At 42.6% G+C, this 16,917-nt stretch overlaps 1 protein-coding gene across 1 annotated transcript in view; it reads right to left on the minus strand.

Moving 5' to 3' along the window:
* COL25A1 (collagen type XXV alpha 1 chain) overlaps nt 1-10,799 on the minus strand; it is a 319,468-nt gene extending 308,669 nt beyond the window's left edge. The window contains exons 1-2 of the mRNA XM_056359942.1: nt 9,990-10,799; nt 9,442-9,511 (exon numbers count right to left, since the gene is read on the minus strand). Coding sequence (XP_056215917.1) covers nt 9,442-9,511; nt 9,990-10,349 — 430 coding nt within the window. The 5' untranslated portion in view covers nt 10,350-10,799. The remainder of the gene's footprint in view (nt 1-9,441; nt 9,512-9,989) is intronic.
* Nucleotides 10,800-16,917: the final 6,118 nt, after the last annotated feature.

The raw sequence follows: 16,917 nt of genomic DNA on the forward strand, positions 1-16,917 counted from the left end.
AGAGGGTATGGGCACAGGGCAGGAAAGAAGAGGAGGGGTGCCTTCAAGCAGCTGGTTCTCATATAAGAATATGAGATTATTAGAGGTGGCAGCTGAAGGAAATACCTCCTCAGCTTAAGATATCTACACTTTGACTTTCAGCACCACAGTCCTCAATGAAAACCCTACTATTACCCAGCTGAAGCAGATATTTAAGAAACCTTACATCATTCCCTAGCAACACAACTAGCACTATGAGCAGAAGCCAGGTCTTAGTCTGTAGCTGGCTATGCTCTTGCTCTTACAGGCTGTACATGGTCTTAGTCACAGAAGTATCTTTTTAGACTCCATTTAGCATCCTTCAAATTACAGGGTGCTGTTCCACTTTCAGATATACATACACGAATCTATCGCTGCAATGGCAGCTACACCTCTGATAAAAGATTGTCGTCTCCAATTTTCAATATATTTCCCTGATTTTGAAAGTCGTTCTGTGTTCCCCGTCCCTTCCCCCACACACACACAATTTAGAAAAGATCTTTTCAGTAACAGTTTTTCAACATAATCTTAAGCACAGTGTGCTAAGAATGAGTATATACTTATGGAAGGAACCTCAGTGCTAAGAATGAGTTTATACTTATGGAAGGAACCTCATTCATAAGCTAAACTTTTAACATATACATGTGGTATGACTTTTTTCCCCCGTGCTGTTATATTCAGAGAAGGGATATTAAAAATACTCAAGTGCAAAGTAAAATAAGTGGATTTCCTCTTAAGACAGCATAAACTGCAAATGAAAGAACAGTAAAGGCCTTAAAACTACTTATTTTCTACAGTCTTTCACCCGTGCTATTTTCATCCTCTACAGCTCCTTACTCCTAGGGGTACTAGAACTCTTCAAAAGGGTAAGAAAACGAAAGTTTATGAGCTAACTGGTTCCGTTTCTCCTTCTCTCTCTCTCTCTTTTTTTTTTTTTTTTTTTTTTTTTTAAAGAGGAGAAAATAAAACACTACCCTCCCACAAATCTTTAGTGCTCAGGGGAAGCACCTCCCAGGTACCATCAAACCAAAGCAGTACCAGGAAATGGCACAAACCAGCTACTTCGGTCAGCGGGAAGCAGTGTATCAGCCACCTGGCTTTATGCAGGTTTTCCCTGCTATAGCAAGCTATATTCTACGCTATTTCACTGTGACTCGGCAGACAGCCTACTATGTGTCCAAGTTACAGCAGAGTGTGAAAGACTACCAAAAACATCATACTGCTATGTTATACAGTACAGTATATTGCATTAAAAGGAGGATTAAAGATCAAAGAGAAAGACCATTTGGTACCCTTCTCCTCAACACTACTTCAGCTGAGCTTGTAGTAGAGCCACAGAAAGGTAGGCGAAGCTACTTAGAGGGATTCATGTCCATCATTATCCCCTGTACAGCCTCCTTGTCAACCTCTCCAAGAACCTGAATTTGTGATCCACTCTCCATTGTGAGCCCAAACAAGACATACGAGCAGAGGTAAATATCTATGAGAAAAAATAAAATAAAATAAAAAATATATATCTCTGTAAGACCTATTCCTAAAAACCCAAATTTAAATTCCTAAGCACTTAAAAATACACAAATCATTAATTTTCTGATATACATGCCCACACACAATAATTGCAAGATGAGTCTCATGCACAACCAAAACTAAGATGACAATTATAATGCCTAACAAAGACTAAACCAGAAGTACTGATTTTAATAGACCTCCATCCATTTCCTCCGGTAATTCATCTGTACATATTCTAAAGAAAACTATATTTTCATCATAGTTGGCAATTTCCTGCTTAATTTTTAAGACAGTGTAGGACAAACTATTCCTGCTTAAAAGACACATTGCTTCTTGGTCAAGCACATCTAAGCTAAAGTCTCTGAAATCACTGTATTAATTTTCAGAATGTTCTAAAAGAAAAAGTAACATCCCGGTTTTATCACCTCTGTTATTACACTCTTTCTTCATTCCATTTGTTGTTCCTTTGCCCTACAAAGTGCTGTCATTGTATCTTTGATAATTACAAGAACATATGTTTCTAGTAAAAAGATTTACACAATTGTATAACTTCATATTTCTTCAAAAAGCTCACCAGGCAGCATCATCTGTTTCAAAGCTTTCCAAGCTCAAGAAGAAACAGTTCTCCCCAAACACGCATGCAATATTTACAACTGCATGTAAATGCCTGCTCCTGTAAAAATACATCTGCACATATAAACAAGAATCAAGTTTAATTTAACACACACACCCAAAAAAAACCCAAAACCTGGACAGAAGAGCAGGGGAGGAGAAGAAAGGATAAGTTTCATAGCTGCATCACAGACAAGACTGTCTTCCAACATATTTTAAAAGCTGTTTTAAGGAGAGAACAATGACAAGGTTTTCTTTGTGAATACGAAGCATAGGACAAGTGGTTTACTTTACAAATAAGTAAATTGTAGCTTGCCTGCTAAGAACTAGACAATCTAAGGAAATATTTAAATAGTAGATTATTTTAGCTTTGGCACATTATGCATTAGCAATTTCTTGTCATACGCATTCACCTATTTGCAGAGCAGCACATTTTTAGCTGAGGACACTATTTACACAAGGCTACTGCACTTAATCACAAATTTAAAGCAGATCCTACAACTTGCTGAGCTACGACTGACTCGACACTGCAGTTGTGAACCACATGGAAGGAAATATCTGATAATGGCCTAGATACATTTGCTCCAGAGGCCAGAAGCATGAATGAGATGACAAACTTTAGAAATACAGGCAGGGTTGATACCCCAGAAGATCAAGTCTAAACAGAGAAAAACATAGCTGTATTTACATGAGAGGTACATATGAATCTTGCACTTTCAAATTTGGCACTCAGTTCTGAAAATTTGTCCTGACATTTATTTTTATTAAGGTCTCACAAACAGCTTTTTCTGCTTAACTTAATTTCATGAAAAGACCCTAGCAGATGAATCTAAGCAGGCACTGCTTTGCAGTAAGTCTAATCAGTAAAAACATGACAGTCCAGAAGCTTCCAAAAAGCAAGCCTGCAGCATCGTGTTCACTATTGTGTGTATTATCTAACTGCAAGCTGCAGCTTTAATTGTATAGAGTGAAAAATGTTTCTTCCAGCCTGTATTATTCTATGCTTTCTTACATCTTCTTAATAGTTCTAAGCAAGCAGTCAGATTTCCTTTTTGTAGCTGACTTAGAAAATCAACTGAAACAATGACGGGGAGAATTGCTCCTTGTAGATGAACATTCCTGAAGAAAGAACGTTGCTCAAGTTCTGTGTTAAAGATTGATGGTTTCACAGGGTTGGTAGCTTGAACATATTAATTATATGATTCTATCTGATAACATAAAAGGCCCTATAAAGACAGCTTCTGTCAGTCATGCTGTTTTCAAAGCCAGCTGATTTTTTTACTGCTCTGTGTATACAGAAAATAGACAAGTAAGCTGCAGCCAGTAAATTCAGAAGGGATTGAGCAGGAGAGCAAGTGCTGTAATGCCAGTGTGGCAGCGCTGTTCTTCTGGCAACACATTCCCAAGAACCCACTAACCTTTAACGAAAGGGGTGGGGAGTATTGCCTAACAGAACTCAGTTACCCAAGCTTCAAAGATTCTTTAAGGAAAGAGATGCATATATTTAATGATTTAAGAAAGACAAAAAGAAAAAAAGACAAAAGAACACACACGCGAGGCATTGTTCCAGAAGGGGGCTTAGCAGCCACTTCTCACACTGCAAGACTCACTGTACTTGAACTGCTTTGACACTTCAGCAGTTCAAGATGGACAGCTGCCACATGGAAGGAAATCTAAGAACATATATAAGAACGTAAATTCTTATATTAATCTCAATCCAAGAACCATTTGTGCAGCTAGTCAAACCTTTTTAATGTGCCTTTTGACAAAAGTGTGCAAGTTCAATGAATTTTAATCCAAGTCATAGAGAAATATTTTGTTAATAACACATCTGTGGTCAAATCAACCTTTGTTACACCACCACTGACATCAATGATATTACAAAAGATAAAAACCTGGTGCAGCCTGCTGTCAATCAGTTCTCCTTTGAGCTACATTATGTTTCATTCATCATGCTGCACGCCCTACCTCCTTACCCAGAGGGAAGGGAATTAAAAGGTCACATCTTAGCCAATAAAATATATTTAGCTATTCTGTGGGGAGAAAACAGTATCTCTAATCAGTCATCCAAACAAGACAACAGACTACCCAGAAGGTTGCATGCTGCTGCACATCAATAAACATCTTTATCTAGGAACTGAAATGAAAAATATTAAACCAGTGAAGGTATGAAAGGAGAACCCAAAGCCCTGTCAGAAAAATTACAAAATTAGAGCTGAGCACCGCATTCAGCAAATAGATGATACAGACATGGCAGAAATAAGTAGCGCTGGGAGCTAGGTTCAGATAGCAGACTCTGGAATTTTAAGTAACAGGGAAAAACACTTTGGATACTTTCTGTATCTATCTGTATTTTCTTTTGAGTCTCTCTACCACTGAACACTTAAGTCAGCTCCTCTTTTCTTTACCTCTTCAGTCTTTACACAACTGCTTTACTGTAGTCATAATAAATAAAATAAAAAAAAATAATACCCAGCTGATACCTGTTTTGGGATTCTTTTACTCCCCCAGATTTATTTAACCTCCATTCCTTCAGCCTCACTCATCAAAAGGCACCAGGAAACAGTCCTTATGGAACATGTGGAAACAAGAAAGAGTGTCCAAATTGTACCTCCACTGCATGTCAAAAAGAGCATTAGGTGCTTAAGACAACAAAAACAATACTGGGATGCTAAGAAAATACATTGATTTTTGTCACCCATCCTGCTGCCAAAAATGCATGCAGCAGACTCATTATTTTATGGAAGAACTAGCTGTACAACACAGTTTTCACACTAGAATGACTATAACCAGAATAAGACCAAGTGGTACTCTCCATCCCAAAAAAAAATACCCTTGGCTTATGGCATTTGATCTCCTGAATGAACAGGTTTATATACACACAACAACACTGAAACAAGCTTTATAACCTGATCACAGCAAATTACACAGTGAAATAGGAGGTACTTCAAATGACAAACCATAAGGCTTTTTAAGACTGGAACAAAGAATCAAGATGACATGATTACAAAACCAGCACAAAATAGCTGGCTAAGAAAGAAGAATGATGACAGTGTCCACGCCTGGAAAAGGTTTGAAGTCACAGGTATCTGAACACAAGAGGAAGAAAAAAGCAGGTTTCTTGATGGGAAAATTACAAGAGAAACAGCAAGGAAATAAACATTGCCTGTGGCACAAAGAAAAACAAAAGTAAATTTGTTTGGTCAACTTTCCCAGCTATCCATCAGCAAAGTTCAGATAACATTCTGGGGAGAAAAAGAAGGGGAAAAAAAACCCAAACAAACAATAAAACCCTCAAACCTGCAAACCTCATCATTTTACATGCAAGCTATAGTGAGCAACCATGCATAGTGTGATGTAGCAATTCAAGATAAAAAAAGTCTCCTGTGTTATGTAACCTACACTTTGTCATTGCAGAAATAGTGTGTAGCATATAGGCATTCCTACCTATATAATACTGTTTGCATATAATTTTTAAGGAATAAATTCACTATAAAGGTCTTCCTCAAAAGAAAAGCAGGAAAATGGAAAAAAAAAAAAGTAATTGTTTCCCTAAACGGGCCAACAGGGACATGTAGACCCACACATAATCACTGCTAGCTTTCCTGCTGAGCAAGTTTGAACTTTCTGTACTAATAGACTTGACTCTTACTCCTGCCAACATCATCGGACTCCAGGAGTGGGCTCTGAGGACCCCTTACAGAATGAGACATCACGCACATGACTGCAAGTGTCAGAACTTGACCCTTACAACATACAAAGGATCAATTCACTGAAACATGCAAGCATTGTTTTAGTTTAGGTCTACAGGGCACAGGTATACACACGAATGTTTTCTGGAAGAGGAAATTCTGAAGTATCTATGAAAACCTAAGAATTTCTTAAAATTCTATTGAATTGGTAGCATCCCTGTCTTTCTGCATGTTACTCTTTCCACAACAGTATAATTCTTGGCACTTGATAAGAAGTATCCAGCACTGTGCTTGACTGTTTCTCATAAAAGCTCATTATGCTCCTGCAGCTATTTAAAGGAAGATTGAAATGCATGAAATAACTACCTACACACCTACTTTTCTTTTTTTCATCTTCTACCGTAGAAAATAGTTAATTTACAATAAATGATAAATTTGGAAAAGTAAAATTAATTTATTAGCCTTAAAATAATTTTAGCCACTCAGTCTGCCACCCAGTCCCATGTGCAGAAGGCTAACTGCCAGCAGTGACTGCAGCACTAGTTGCAAGCATGAGATTTAAGCTGGCACTCTTGGTGGAGCTGAGGTAATTTATGAGGAATGTCAGCATGCATTTACTTTTCAAACTTTATTACTCTGCTTTAAGAGAAAGAATGCCTGCTATTGTCATTTTAAAAATATTTACAAGATCTTTGGTATCTGGTTTTAGTCCTGCAGAATTAAAATCAAAACTCCAATATCTCCTCACATCGTGTTTCTTTTGTAATAAAATAGAAAATAATAACTAGAAAATAATCATAATAATAATTAGAAAAAACATATTTAGTGAAAACAAAGTTTTTAAAGAGAAATGTGACCACCCTTCACTCCAGACAAAGTTCAAGGCAGAACACTGAATACTGTTGAATTTAAAGGAGCTACACGTGGACAGCTTTGCAAGCTACAAGCAGTTGTGAATCTGGCTGCCTTTGGTATCCAAGCCGTTCCAACCCACTTTCCTTCAAATGTACAAGTTCCTACCATGGAGAGCCACAACAGGATGAACATCCCAAGCTAATGAGAACTACACCAGCCACATAACTTTAATCCTAAATCAAAGGCCACATTCTCAACCTCCTGTCTGCAGACTGAATTTCCCTCTCTTCTTTTGGTAGAGAACAATGTAATATATTTTTAAATAATGTTTATTCCTCTTCAAAGAGCAGGTTGGTGGAAACTGCCTTGGTGGCCATTTAGCAGCAGACTTTTCTCACAGCATAGGGAAGTTTCAAAAATCATCTCTGTACCATGAAGGCCTTCCAAAGTCACCTCTAACAGACATGTATTTTATTATTACAGAAACCCAGGGAAGAAACACAGAGCAGAATAAAGCAGCAAAAGGGAGCCATGTCAGAAAGTGCAGAGGCAATGTACTCTTTGGCTTCAAAAATAGCAGGCAACAGAAAAATCACCAGGTTTCCATAATGCTTTTCCTATTAAACCAAGCATCTTTCTGAACACAGTAGTCCAGATTTGTAATAGCAGCATTAAGGATGAAAATAAAAGTCCATCCTGTCCAGTCAAAAAGGAATTCTAACAAACAAAGTGAGCCAAACAAAGAAACAACAATTTATTTGCTCTATCCCCTCCTGCTTTGCCTAAGCCTGCTGTTAGGAAGGCGCTGCACTCGGGTGGTGGTGCCACTCAGCCCTTGTTCTCTCAGACAAGGCTCCCAAGATGATGCCATTTTGAGGTAGACACCTGTCCACTGGCAACAAGCATGAGAGCATCAACTCATTTTAAGCTGTCCAAAATGAGGCTATCACATGGCAACATCTTTCAGTCACTACAAAACTTGCTTCCAAACTGAAATAGTTACCAAGAGGTGAAAAGCTCCATATCACATTTCTAATTCCCATACCAACTAGTCCTCTCTGCAATTTTCTTTTTTATTTTGTAACGATTCATGTAGGTTTTCCTGATCTCACAAATCTTGCCCCCTTGAAAATATTTCCCAGATCACTTTGACTTGCATCTAGCAACGACTTTTACAATGCATGTGAGAAATATTCTGTTGCTCTTTATCTATTTCATAAAACATACTACTTAAGAAAAAAGGTCAGATAAAAATTGGTATGATGTGGAGCTCTAGTGGTAGTGGGGAAGTAAAGCAGCATGTAACACCAACTGTGGAAAAGTAGATACCGACCTTTAGTATGAAAACAGCAAGTGAAAACATTGTAACAGATTAATTCAAACAAGGAAAAAGAGCTTGGCATCAAATTCAACCTTTCGGGCTCACAGGATACATCTTTGCATACAACTTGAGAAACAACCCCCATTTTTAGTGCAGGAACTTGAATTGTGTCATTTATTGCAGTTAAGCAACAGAAAAAGATCAACACTGTATGCACATGTCAGCCTTAAAAGAAAAAAAATCATATGTAGTACAGTAGGAAGCCAATGTTCCTTACCAAAACTAGCTGGGAATTAAGTAATTCTATGCACACTTAAAACAATCCTAGTCATATATATTACCCTTTTCATGCTAGCCCTGGTAACTCCTATACCAGCCAGTAAACACTCCACTTTCAGTTGTAGCATCAGCAAAATACTGTACCGACCACTGCAGTCGGTTTTAACACAGAGATTCCGTAGTCCTTTCAGACTGATGAGTTTGGCAGGAATTAAATCTGAAACTAGAATAGCTCCTTCCTTATATACACAGTACTGTCACACATCCTACTGTCAAATATCAGCACCTTAAGTCTTGTTGACAGTCAATACTCCACCTGTAAAGGAGATATTTTTTTTCATCCAGAGTGGCAGGATGTGTAAAGCATACTGTGCAGCTAGTGTGCTTCAACACACAGAGGATGCTGGAATCCCTGCATTGCCCTGTGAAACACTGACATTATTTTCTTAACTTTTAAGATGCCATTTGAACTTGGGTATAAGCAGAAGTTTATAAAGATAAAACAATATAGACAGTTATCAGCTGTCAAAAAGCAGCATGGAAAACACAGGAAACATTGCACGCGTACATTGTGTGTATGAACAACTGACCCCAGTATTAGGGACCCCCATCTCCAGTCAAGCAACATCACCGGTGGCATAAACACACATGCAGTTTTGAACCCTCGGTATGAACCTGCAGTCCTTTCCTAGGGGAACTGCTTTCACCCAAGACTACAGAAAAATGAGACTGAAAAACGCCTGTATATATTACTGCTAACTTGCGACAGACTCTCCACCTATTTCAATCCGTGTGATAAGTTGTTCGATGTTTTTGCTAGGAACTTTTGTTCTACTTCCCAAGCTCGGCATACAATGCCTTGATTCAGTACTACCCCATTTAAGACACAATATATTTTTTCTTGCTAGGGTAGACCATGAACTTCTTAAGCGTTACTGTTTGGCATCACCCAGCCTAACCGGGGTTTTTAACCACCGTTAATTCAGATCCAGTGCCACAGTGGAAACAGACAATTCTGGGCTTTTCCACCCAGGGTACAACTGGTGATTGAAGAGGCATCCCATGGATCTGACTTACATTTGGCAAAACATCGGGATACCAAAACCCCCAGAGCTACAATCCTCAGAGAAGAGGTTTCCAAGCTGTCTCTGTTACCTGGTGGGCAGTTGCACTCTGGAGGCGCTTCTCTCGCTACTCGGATTTTTGCCAAGTGCTCGTAGGATTTCTGTGGGCGAGAGAAGCGACGTGAGGGCGCTGGGCGAGCGAGCCCCGCACAGCCAGCGCGGGCGCGGACTGCGTTACCGCTATTCCACGGGCTGCGCAACCAGCCGTGCCGTCTCCGCTTGGCCTCGACCCAAGGTGTCTCACTGCCTTCTCCACCCCCACCACAACAAAAACAAGCCCGACGCCACCCACCCTCTCCCATCCCCGCCGCAAGTGCCCCCCCACCCCCGCATATTTTATTTTTTTTTTTTTTTTTAAACACGCACGATCCAGAATCAGAGGGACTGAGGCTCGGGCACGGCGGCAAGTTGCGGACGAGCAAAGCGTGAGCGCGGACCCCCGCCCGCCCCAACAACGGGGCTGCGGGCCGCCCCCCCGCTTCTCCCCGCCGCGGAGCTGCCCCGGCCGCCCCCCGCCGCCCCGCACCCGCCACCCCCCGGCAGGCAGGCAGGCTGAGCGGCCACCCCCGTCCCGCACACCTGGGCGAGAAGTCGCTCCACTTTCTCCTGCATCATCGCGTTCAGCTGCTCCAGGGAAAAGCCGGGCAGCGGCGGGAGCGGGGCGGCGGCGGAGAAGCCCCCTCGGGCGCCCTCGATGGCCGCGACCCGGGCCTGGAGGTCGCTGGTCCGCACTCCCAGGTAGACGCAGGAGGCGGCCGCCAGCGCCGAGAGGAGAGCGGCCACCGCCGAGCCGCACGGCCCGGCCCGCCGCGGGCAGCGCTCCCCGCCGCAGCCGGGCTCCCCGCTGCCATCCCGTCCTGCGGCTCCGCGGCGCTCCCCCGGCGCGCTCCGGCACCCTCCGGCTGCGGCAGCTTTGATTTCCTTCCCTCCGCCCCCCATGGAGGCGATTAGTTCGCAAACAGCGGCAAGAAAAATAACAGCAATAAAGTGCGGGAAAATAAATAACAAAAAGGCAAAATAAGAATATCGTTGTTCAAAATGCGGGGAGCAGAAGAAAAGCCCGCAACCGGCTCACACACTTTCGAGGCGAAGCGGCGGCGCGCACCGCGGTCCGCACCGCACGCCGCCCGGCAGCGGGTCGCGACTCAGCCCCGCAGCAGGGGCGGGAAGGGGTGGGGGGGGGACGGGGCGGGGGGGGCGAGGAGCCAGGAGCCGGCAGCAGGGCTGGGTGCGGGGCGAGCCCCCGCAGCTTGCGCCCGCCCTTCGGAGGGAGCAGCGTGCTCTGCTAGCCCTTTGCCACTTGTCAGAGAGGTTTTCAGGCGCGGGGCGGGAAGCGCCCCCCCACCGCCGCCTGCCGCTCTCCTCCCCGCCGCCGGCGGACTTGTTGCTGCCCCCACACCTGCCTGCCGGCGCCCAGCAGCCGCGCCGCGCCAGGCGGGAAGCCCGCAGGCGGCAGGCAGCCCCCGCGCTGCCCCGCTGCCAGCCGCGCCGCGGAGCCGCCGCCCCCGCCCGCCTCCCCCTCCTCATTAGCATAATTTATTCACCTGGGCGGAGGGAGGGGCGGGCTGGCCGCGCTCTTTGCATAACGTATGCGCCGCGCGCGGGACATTAGACTAACAAATGGCGGGAAGGGAGGGCGGGAGGTCGTCCGCGCCCCTGAGGTACCGGCGGCTTGAGGGGCTGCGGGGCGGCCCGGCCGGGCGGGGGAGCTGCGGGCGGCCGCGCTGGGTAACGCACAGCGGCCTGTGATCGGGCCGCCGTGCCCACGGTGCGGGCATGAAACACGGGGTGCGCTCCGCCGTCCCGCTCTTTTTATAGAGCTGGGAGGACGAATGTGTCTAACTCAACGGTCGCCACGTTTGCGGTGCGAGGGCTGGCTTCCAAAGGAGCGGCGTGCGCTAACTCCCCGTTGCGTGCAGCCGGTTTAATTTTAGCTAATTTACTTATTTACCAAGTTGCTTCTTCGCTGTTCCACACTCACTGACCCATTTTCATGGCTCCTGGTTTGTACAGCAGGAAGCATCAACACCCAGAGAACTGCACGTGTGACCTGGCGGACAGCCTGTTGGGTGTTGTTCCTTCCCCCGCTGCCTCTTGCCTTCCAAACCCGTTTGGTTCTCATCTTGGCCTTAGCACGGTGCACCACCTTCATGAGACGTTTCCTGTGCCCCACAAACTTCTCAAAATAGAGAAACTTCTCAAAGCAGGACCAGACTCTGCAGAAACACATAGTTCGCCCTGGTTGGCACTTATTCACATGAATACTGACTCCTTATGAGATACAAAGGCTCGTGAGGTGAAAAAAGAGACTTGTGCAACTACGGCACTTCTCAGATAAGACTGAGAGGGCTGGTTTGTGCTACAAATCGAGTTTCCTTATGGAGTCATATTTGTGCAGTTTTATTACCTGTTACTTCCCAGGTATTCAAGCAATCAGAACTGCCTGAAAACATGGATCCAAAAAGCTTTGTGGATTTTGGTATAATTACTCAGACTTTGAAGAAAGCGTACCAGAAATTTGTAGCTATTTATTCTTCATAACTTGTCTTTCTTCTTTCTAAAAAGAAGTTTTGTGGGCTCTAGTCAGGGAGAAGAAATCATGATTACATAGCCCTAGGTGATAATTTCTTCGTGATAAAGAGTTAATAGCTGCAATGGATGGTTTGCAAACAAATTTCCCCAAGCCGCACGTACTTCATGATCACGACTTGTGAAAAACAACTGCTCTTTTCGAAACAAGGACTTGCTCACAGACTATCTGTTGGTAATAAGAAGACAAGATGGTATTTGGAATGAATAATCTGACAGAAGAAAACAAACAATACCCACATGCTCTTATTTGGTGCATTGCACGGGCTCCCTGAGTGTGGTATGAGCGGTACCCCAGGATGCCTTGGAGCAGCTGGCAGGCCCACGAGGCGCTGGGAGCCGTCGGCGCCAGCTCCAGCGCTTAACATTACCCCCTGCTGTTAGTTCACTAGTGCCATTACTCACCCCTGCTCGTGGTGACATCCAGCAAAGTAAAGCTGCAAGCCCTTAGGATATGATTATCATTTTAGGCAGGCGGTTACTGAGGCGCCTCTGGCTGAGGCAGGCTTGCTGCTCACACGCCACTGCTGCCTGTGCGGTACTCAAGTGGGTGCTGCCTCATCTAGGCCAGGGTGAAATTTCCTCCCGAGATCAGGTCTTTTTATTTCAGTGCAGATATGGACATCCTCTGACTGCTTCAGTGCCCCATATGGGGCACAGACAACTGTGTACCCATATATCAGTGTGATCTGGCTCAATGTTTTGCTTGGCCGAAAGACACAGTCTTTCTGTCCAAGCATCTTTCTGTCCCAGCATCATGCCATCCGTTTGTTTTGGACAAGGCATACTCCACATCAGAAATTAAATAGCCTGAGACAGAAAGTCCCTTGTTGCATTAGGTTTACACGTACTTGCTGTTGTAAAGATTGCCCAATGAGCCAGATCACCATGTTTCTGTGGGACACAATGCAAAGTTGCTTTCCTATGGGATAAAAAATCTCATGCTGGATGTTTCCTATTCTGGAGAGGTGTGATGAGAAACCTTTATTTTTCCCTCTGGGAGAAATAGAAAACTCTGCTGTACTAGAATCAAAGCCCAAGCCAGGCAAGGACAACTTTAAACTATCCAAGAAATTGGTTTTGTGCTTTTTTTTTGCAATGGGTAGCTATGCCTCTATGCACTTGAGAGAAATCTTAGCCCTGACTAGTGTCACCTCTGAGAAGAGATGAGGCTCATCCATTCCTCGTGCGTGAATCTGCTCACATATATCCTCAAAGGGAAATGTAATGGAGAAGAGTGATAGGAGAAAGACCGGTGCCAAGCTTTTCTCATTGATCTAGCTTAAAGTTACATTTTTCTTTTTCCCAAAACTTGGTCTGGGAAAGATTTAATCTAAAAGTTTGTTAAAATGCTTAGAAACTATTTGATAATGACAGAATTTGAGAATAAATTAATTCCAATAGCTTTTCTTCCTAATGTGTTTTCATGTAGAAACAGATACCAGAGAATCTTTGAAGATGCAGATTAGCAGTATCCCCTTCTTACAGAAAAACCATGGTGATTTTCCTGATTAGGCATATTTATCCACCTTACAGCAAGGCTGGTCCTGAATAGACTAGACTGAACTACAGAATCTGAGCTGCAAGCTAAATGAAGCATAATCTGATTAAATCTAACACAGAAGTTGTTCGTGTAGGTGAAGAACATAACACAGCTGGTTTACCTGTTAAAAAATTATCTGATCATGTCTGCCCAAATAGAGAGCATTAAACAGCAGTACCCTCCTGTGTTCAGTTACTTGATACCATCAAGTGGACAACCAGCAGCTTTGCAGTACACTTACCCCCATCTAAACACAATAAACTGGATAAAAAACATGTAAGACTCAGCCTTGCTGCTTTTGCCAGCTTTCCACAAGCAGGAGGCAGAGCAAAGCCAGGACATGTGTATGTTCAGTGCCAGTGAGCCTGCCTCTTATTTTGCAGCCATGATGATGCCAGAGTCAAAAAGGCATCTACTAACATCATAGCAAAGACTGAAACCAGATTGCTGTAGCACTTTTCAGAATGTTATCCATGCAATGGAAGAACTGGTTTTATCTCCCCACCCCACCCCCACCCCCAAAAAAACCAAACAAACAACAAACCTATTGTTTTTTACTTTTTTTTATTGGTGAAGATTTATAGGTTTTGAAATAGAGAGAGTAACTTGGTCTGAAGAGTCAAACTCCTACTCCAGGAGTAAACCCGATGGCTGTTCATACAAGCAAGCAGTAATTTAACTGCTTGCAGTCAGGAACTGTATCTCAGACATTACTGATCACACTTAAGGTGATATAGCATGCAAGTTCAGGTTACAAAACTCTTCAAATGCTTAAAAAGCTTATCTTGTATCTGGTAGCTAGAATAACGCAGCTTGAAATAAGAACTGTACCCCAGATATATTGAGCTGACCATTAACACGTGCAGGTGGAATATAAGAAATAGCAGATCTGCAGTACACAACTCAAACGGTGGCAAAAAAGGAGGAGAATTTTAGGTAAGGTCTGCTGAAGTGCTCATGCACGCAGACCTGAGGCAACCATGCTTCCCACCAGGAGGAGAGTGCTCTCACTTTGAAGATTTGAATCTCTAAACGCCACGTTTCAGCAGATCTCGTGCACGACCAGGCCAAAGGTATTGACACAAGATGCTACTGTTTGCATTTCATGGGTCTGTGTTTGAAGATGTGGATGGTGTTTGCAGATAACAATTTTCCACCAGACAGGACTAGTGTCTGGAGTTCTTTCCATATTTTTATGTCTACAGTGTGCTGTATTCTGGCTGACCAATCCACAATCCACTACTGGATTTCTTTACCAGATACAACATAAACTTGTGATTAGAATTATGCAAAAACAGATTGGTGAAAAATAAGCACTCATCTGCTGAAATGACAAGCTGCATTCAGTTTGTAAAATATTTTGCACACATGGTCAAAGAGAGCAGAAGGCAGAGAATAAATACAAGTATAAATCGGAGTCTGGGACTCTGTGTTGGAACTGAGGTGACACACACCAGGATAAAAGCTTAACTGATTAATAATGGTCATGCATGTTCCAAGATAGAGTTAAAACCTTGTATTCCAAATGTTCCCGCTTTCAAATGGAACTTATATATTATTCATTATATGTGGACTTGAATTGTATCTGCATTCTACTGCTTCCTCCATTCCTCTCACTTCTGCTCTGTTCAGCCTTTGAATTAGAGTGCATCTTGCACCCTAAATGAGGTTTTACTCAACTTTTGTGGTTTTATATGGGTAAAATGCAAGGTAGAACTGGAATCCAGCACTTCTGCGACTAGCCTCACTTCTCAGCTCCCTGGTAGGTTAGGTAGTATGGTATTTCTCATTGAGCTGCTCATAATATCTGCCAAGATAGCACAGAATCACCAAAAAACCTCCAGAAAACAATTTACTTCACTGTTTTTGGGGAAAAAAACTGGAAACGCCTTTCACTTTCAAATATCCAAATTGATTGCCTTCTGTCACTTTAAATTTAATACAAGCACATTAAAGTACAGTATACATGATGCAGTACATTAATATACTTAGCAGATGGATAACACTTGCTTGTGATTTAATACTTAAATATACTTATTTCACATCTACTGTACAAACACTTCATATATTTGAATCTTTAAGTCAGACTTATCTTCAGACTAGAGGCAATTGAGTCACATGAGCACAGGATTTAGTTTATTAGTTCCATAACCTTACTGGTATTTTGGCAAACCTGATAATAAAAGAGAGAGAGAGAGAGAGAGAGAGAGAAATAAAAAAGCCCCACTTACATCTGGATTTTAATATATTTCACAGGATTTCCTTTTCCAACATGATGAAACCAGCTCGCCTAGCCCTACAAACTGACTGATTCAAGACAAAATTCAGACCCTGTATGTCATTCTTTGCTAAAATTCACAAGCATTTTTCATGTGACTGTATTACAAAACACCTCATAACAGATAAACCAACTATCTTATATTTTTCATAGCTTCAAATACTTGCTTTAAAATGCAATTGATGCTTGGGAAACACTGGCAAGAATTTTGCTGAATGGAGAACCATAATCAGGAATGGTACAAGGAGACCAGACCTGAGAACCTCAGAGTGAAAAAAAGACATCCATTCCCTGGCACCAGGCCAATTAATATCCCTTGGTTCCCTGGTTTGTTTATTTGTATATGAATGAACACCACTGGAATCCGTTGGTCATGGCGAAGGGCTGGGAGGACGAAGTTTGGACAAAGAGTTTCTGAGCCTGCAAAGTCCTATATTAATGTGTAACCACTCACGTGAGTTGTCTAATGCAAATCAATAGGATTAGTCATGGAAGTAAACTTTCAAGTGTGCTGGACTATTTGGAGGATACAAAAATGCCAAGATGGGTGTCAAGACATAGGATCCAGAACAAAAAGCTAATTATACAGCAGGGAAATTGTCTACATCAAGTTAATTCCAAATTTCTGGTTGCTTTTTTCCTATTTTTTCATGTGAGGTCATTACTAAATAATTTCTGTATGCAGAAGCAGTTACTTTTAAGAAGTAATTTTATCTCCCAGAGAAATTATTACAATAGCCAATACACCTCTGAGGGATCACAGTGGAAACCACTTCTGAAAAAGGCAACAGTAACTCGGAGGCTATTTTTATGCCCCAACACAAAGAGAAAAGTTACCAGAAATGTGAAGGTGAAGATCACAGGACGTTGGCAATCACAGAGTTGTTATAATGCAGATTAACATTTCTATAAGCATTATCCTTAAAACGGGCTAAATCTTCTGAAACCTACAGACATTGTGGGTCAAAGATTGAAAAGATTATTGTGGGACAAACAATCAGGAATCAGAAAAGGAAGCAGATGGACTGATTTGATTTGATTACCAAATTAAAAGGAAAGAACCAGGAAGCAAGCAGAAGAAAAATCTCTGTATCGAT

This window comes from Falco biarmicus, chromosome 1 (genome assembly GCF_023638135.1).
Source record: "Falco biarmicus isolate bFalBia1 chromosome 1, bFalBia1.pri, whole genome shotgun sequence".
NCBI lineage: Eukaryota > Metazoa > Chordata > Aves > Falconiformes > Falconidae > Falco > Falco biarmicus.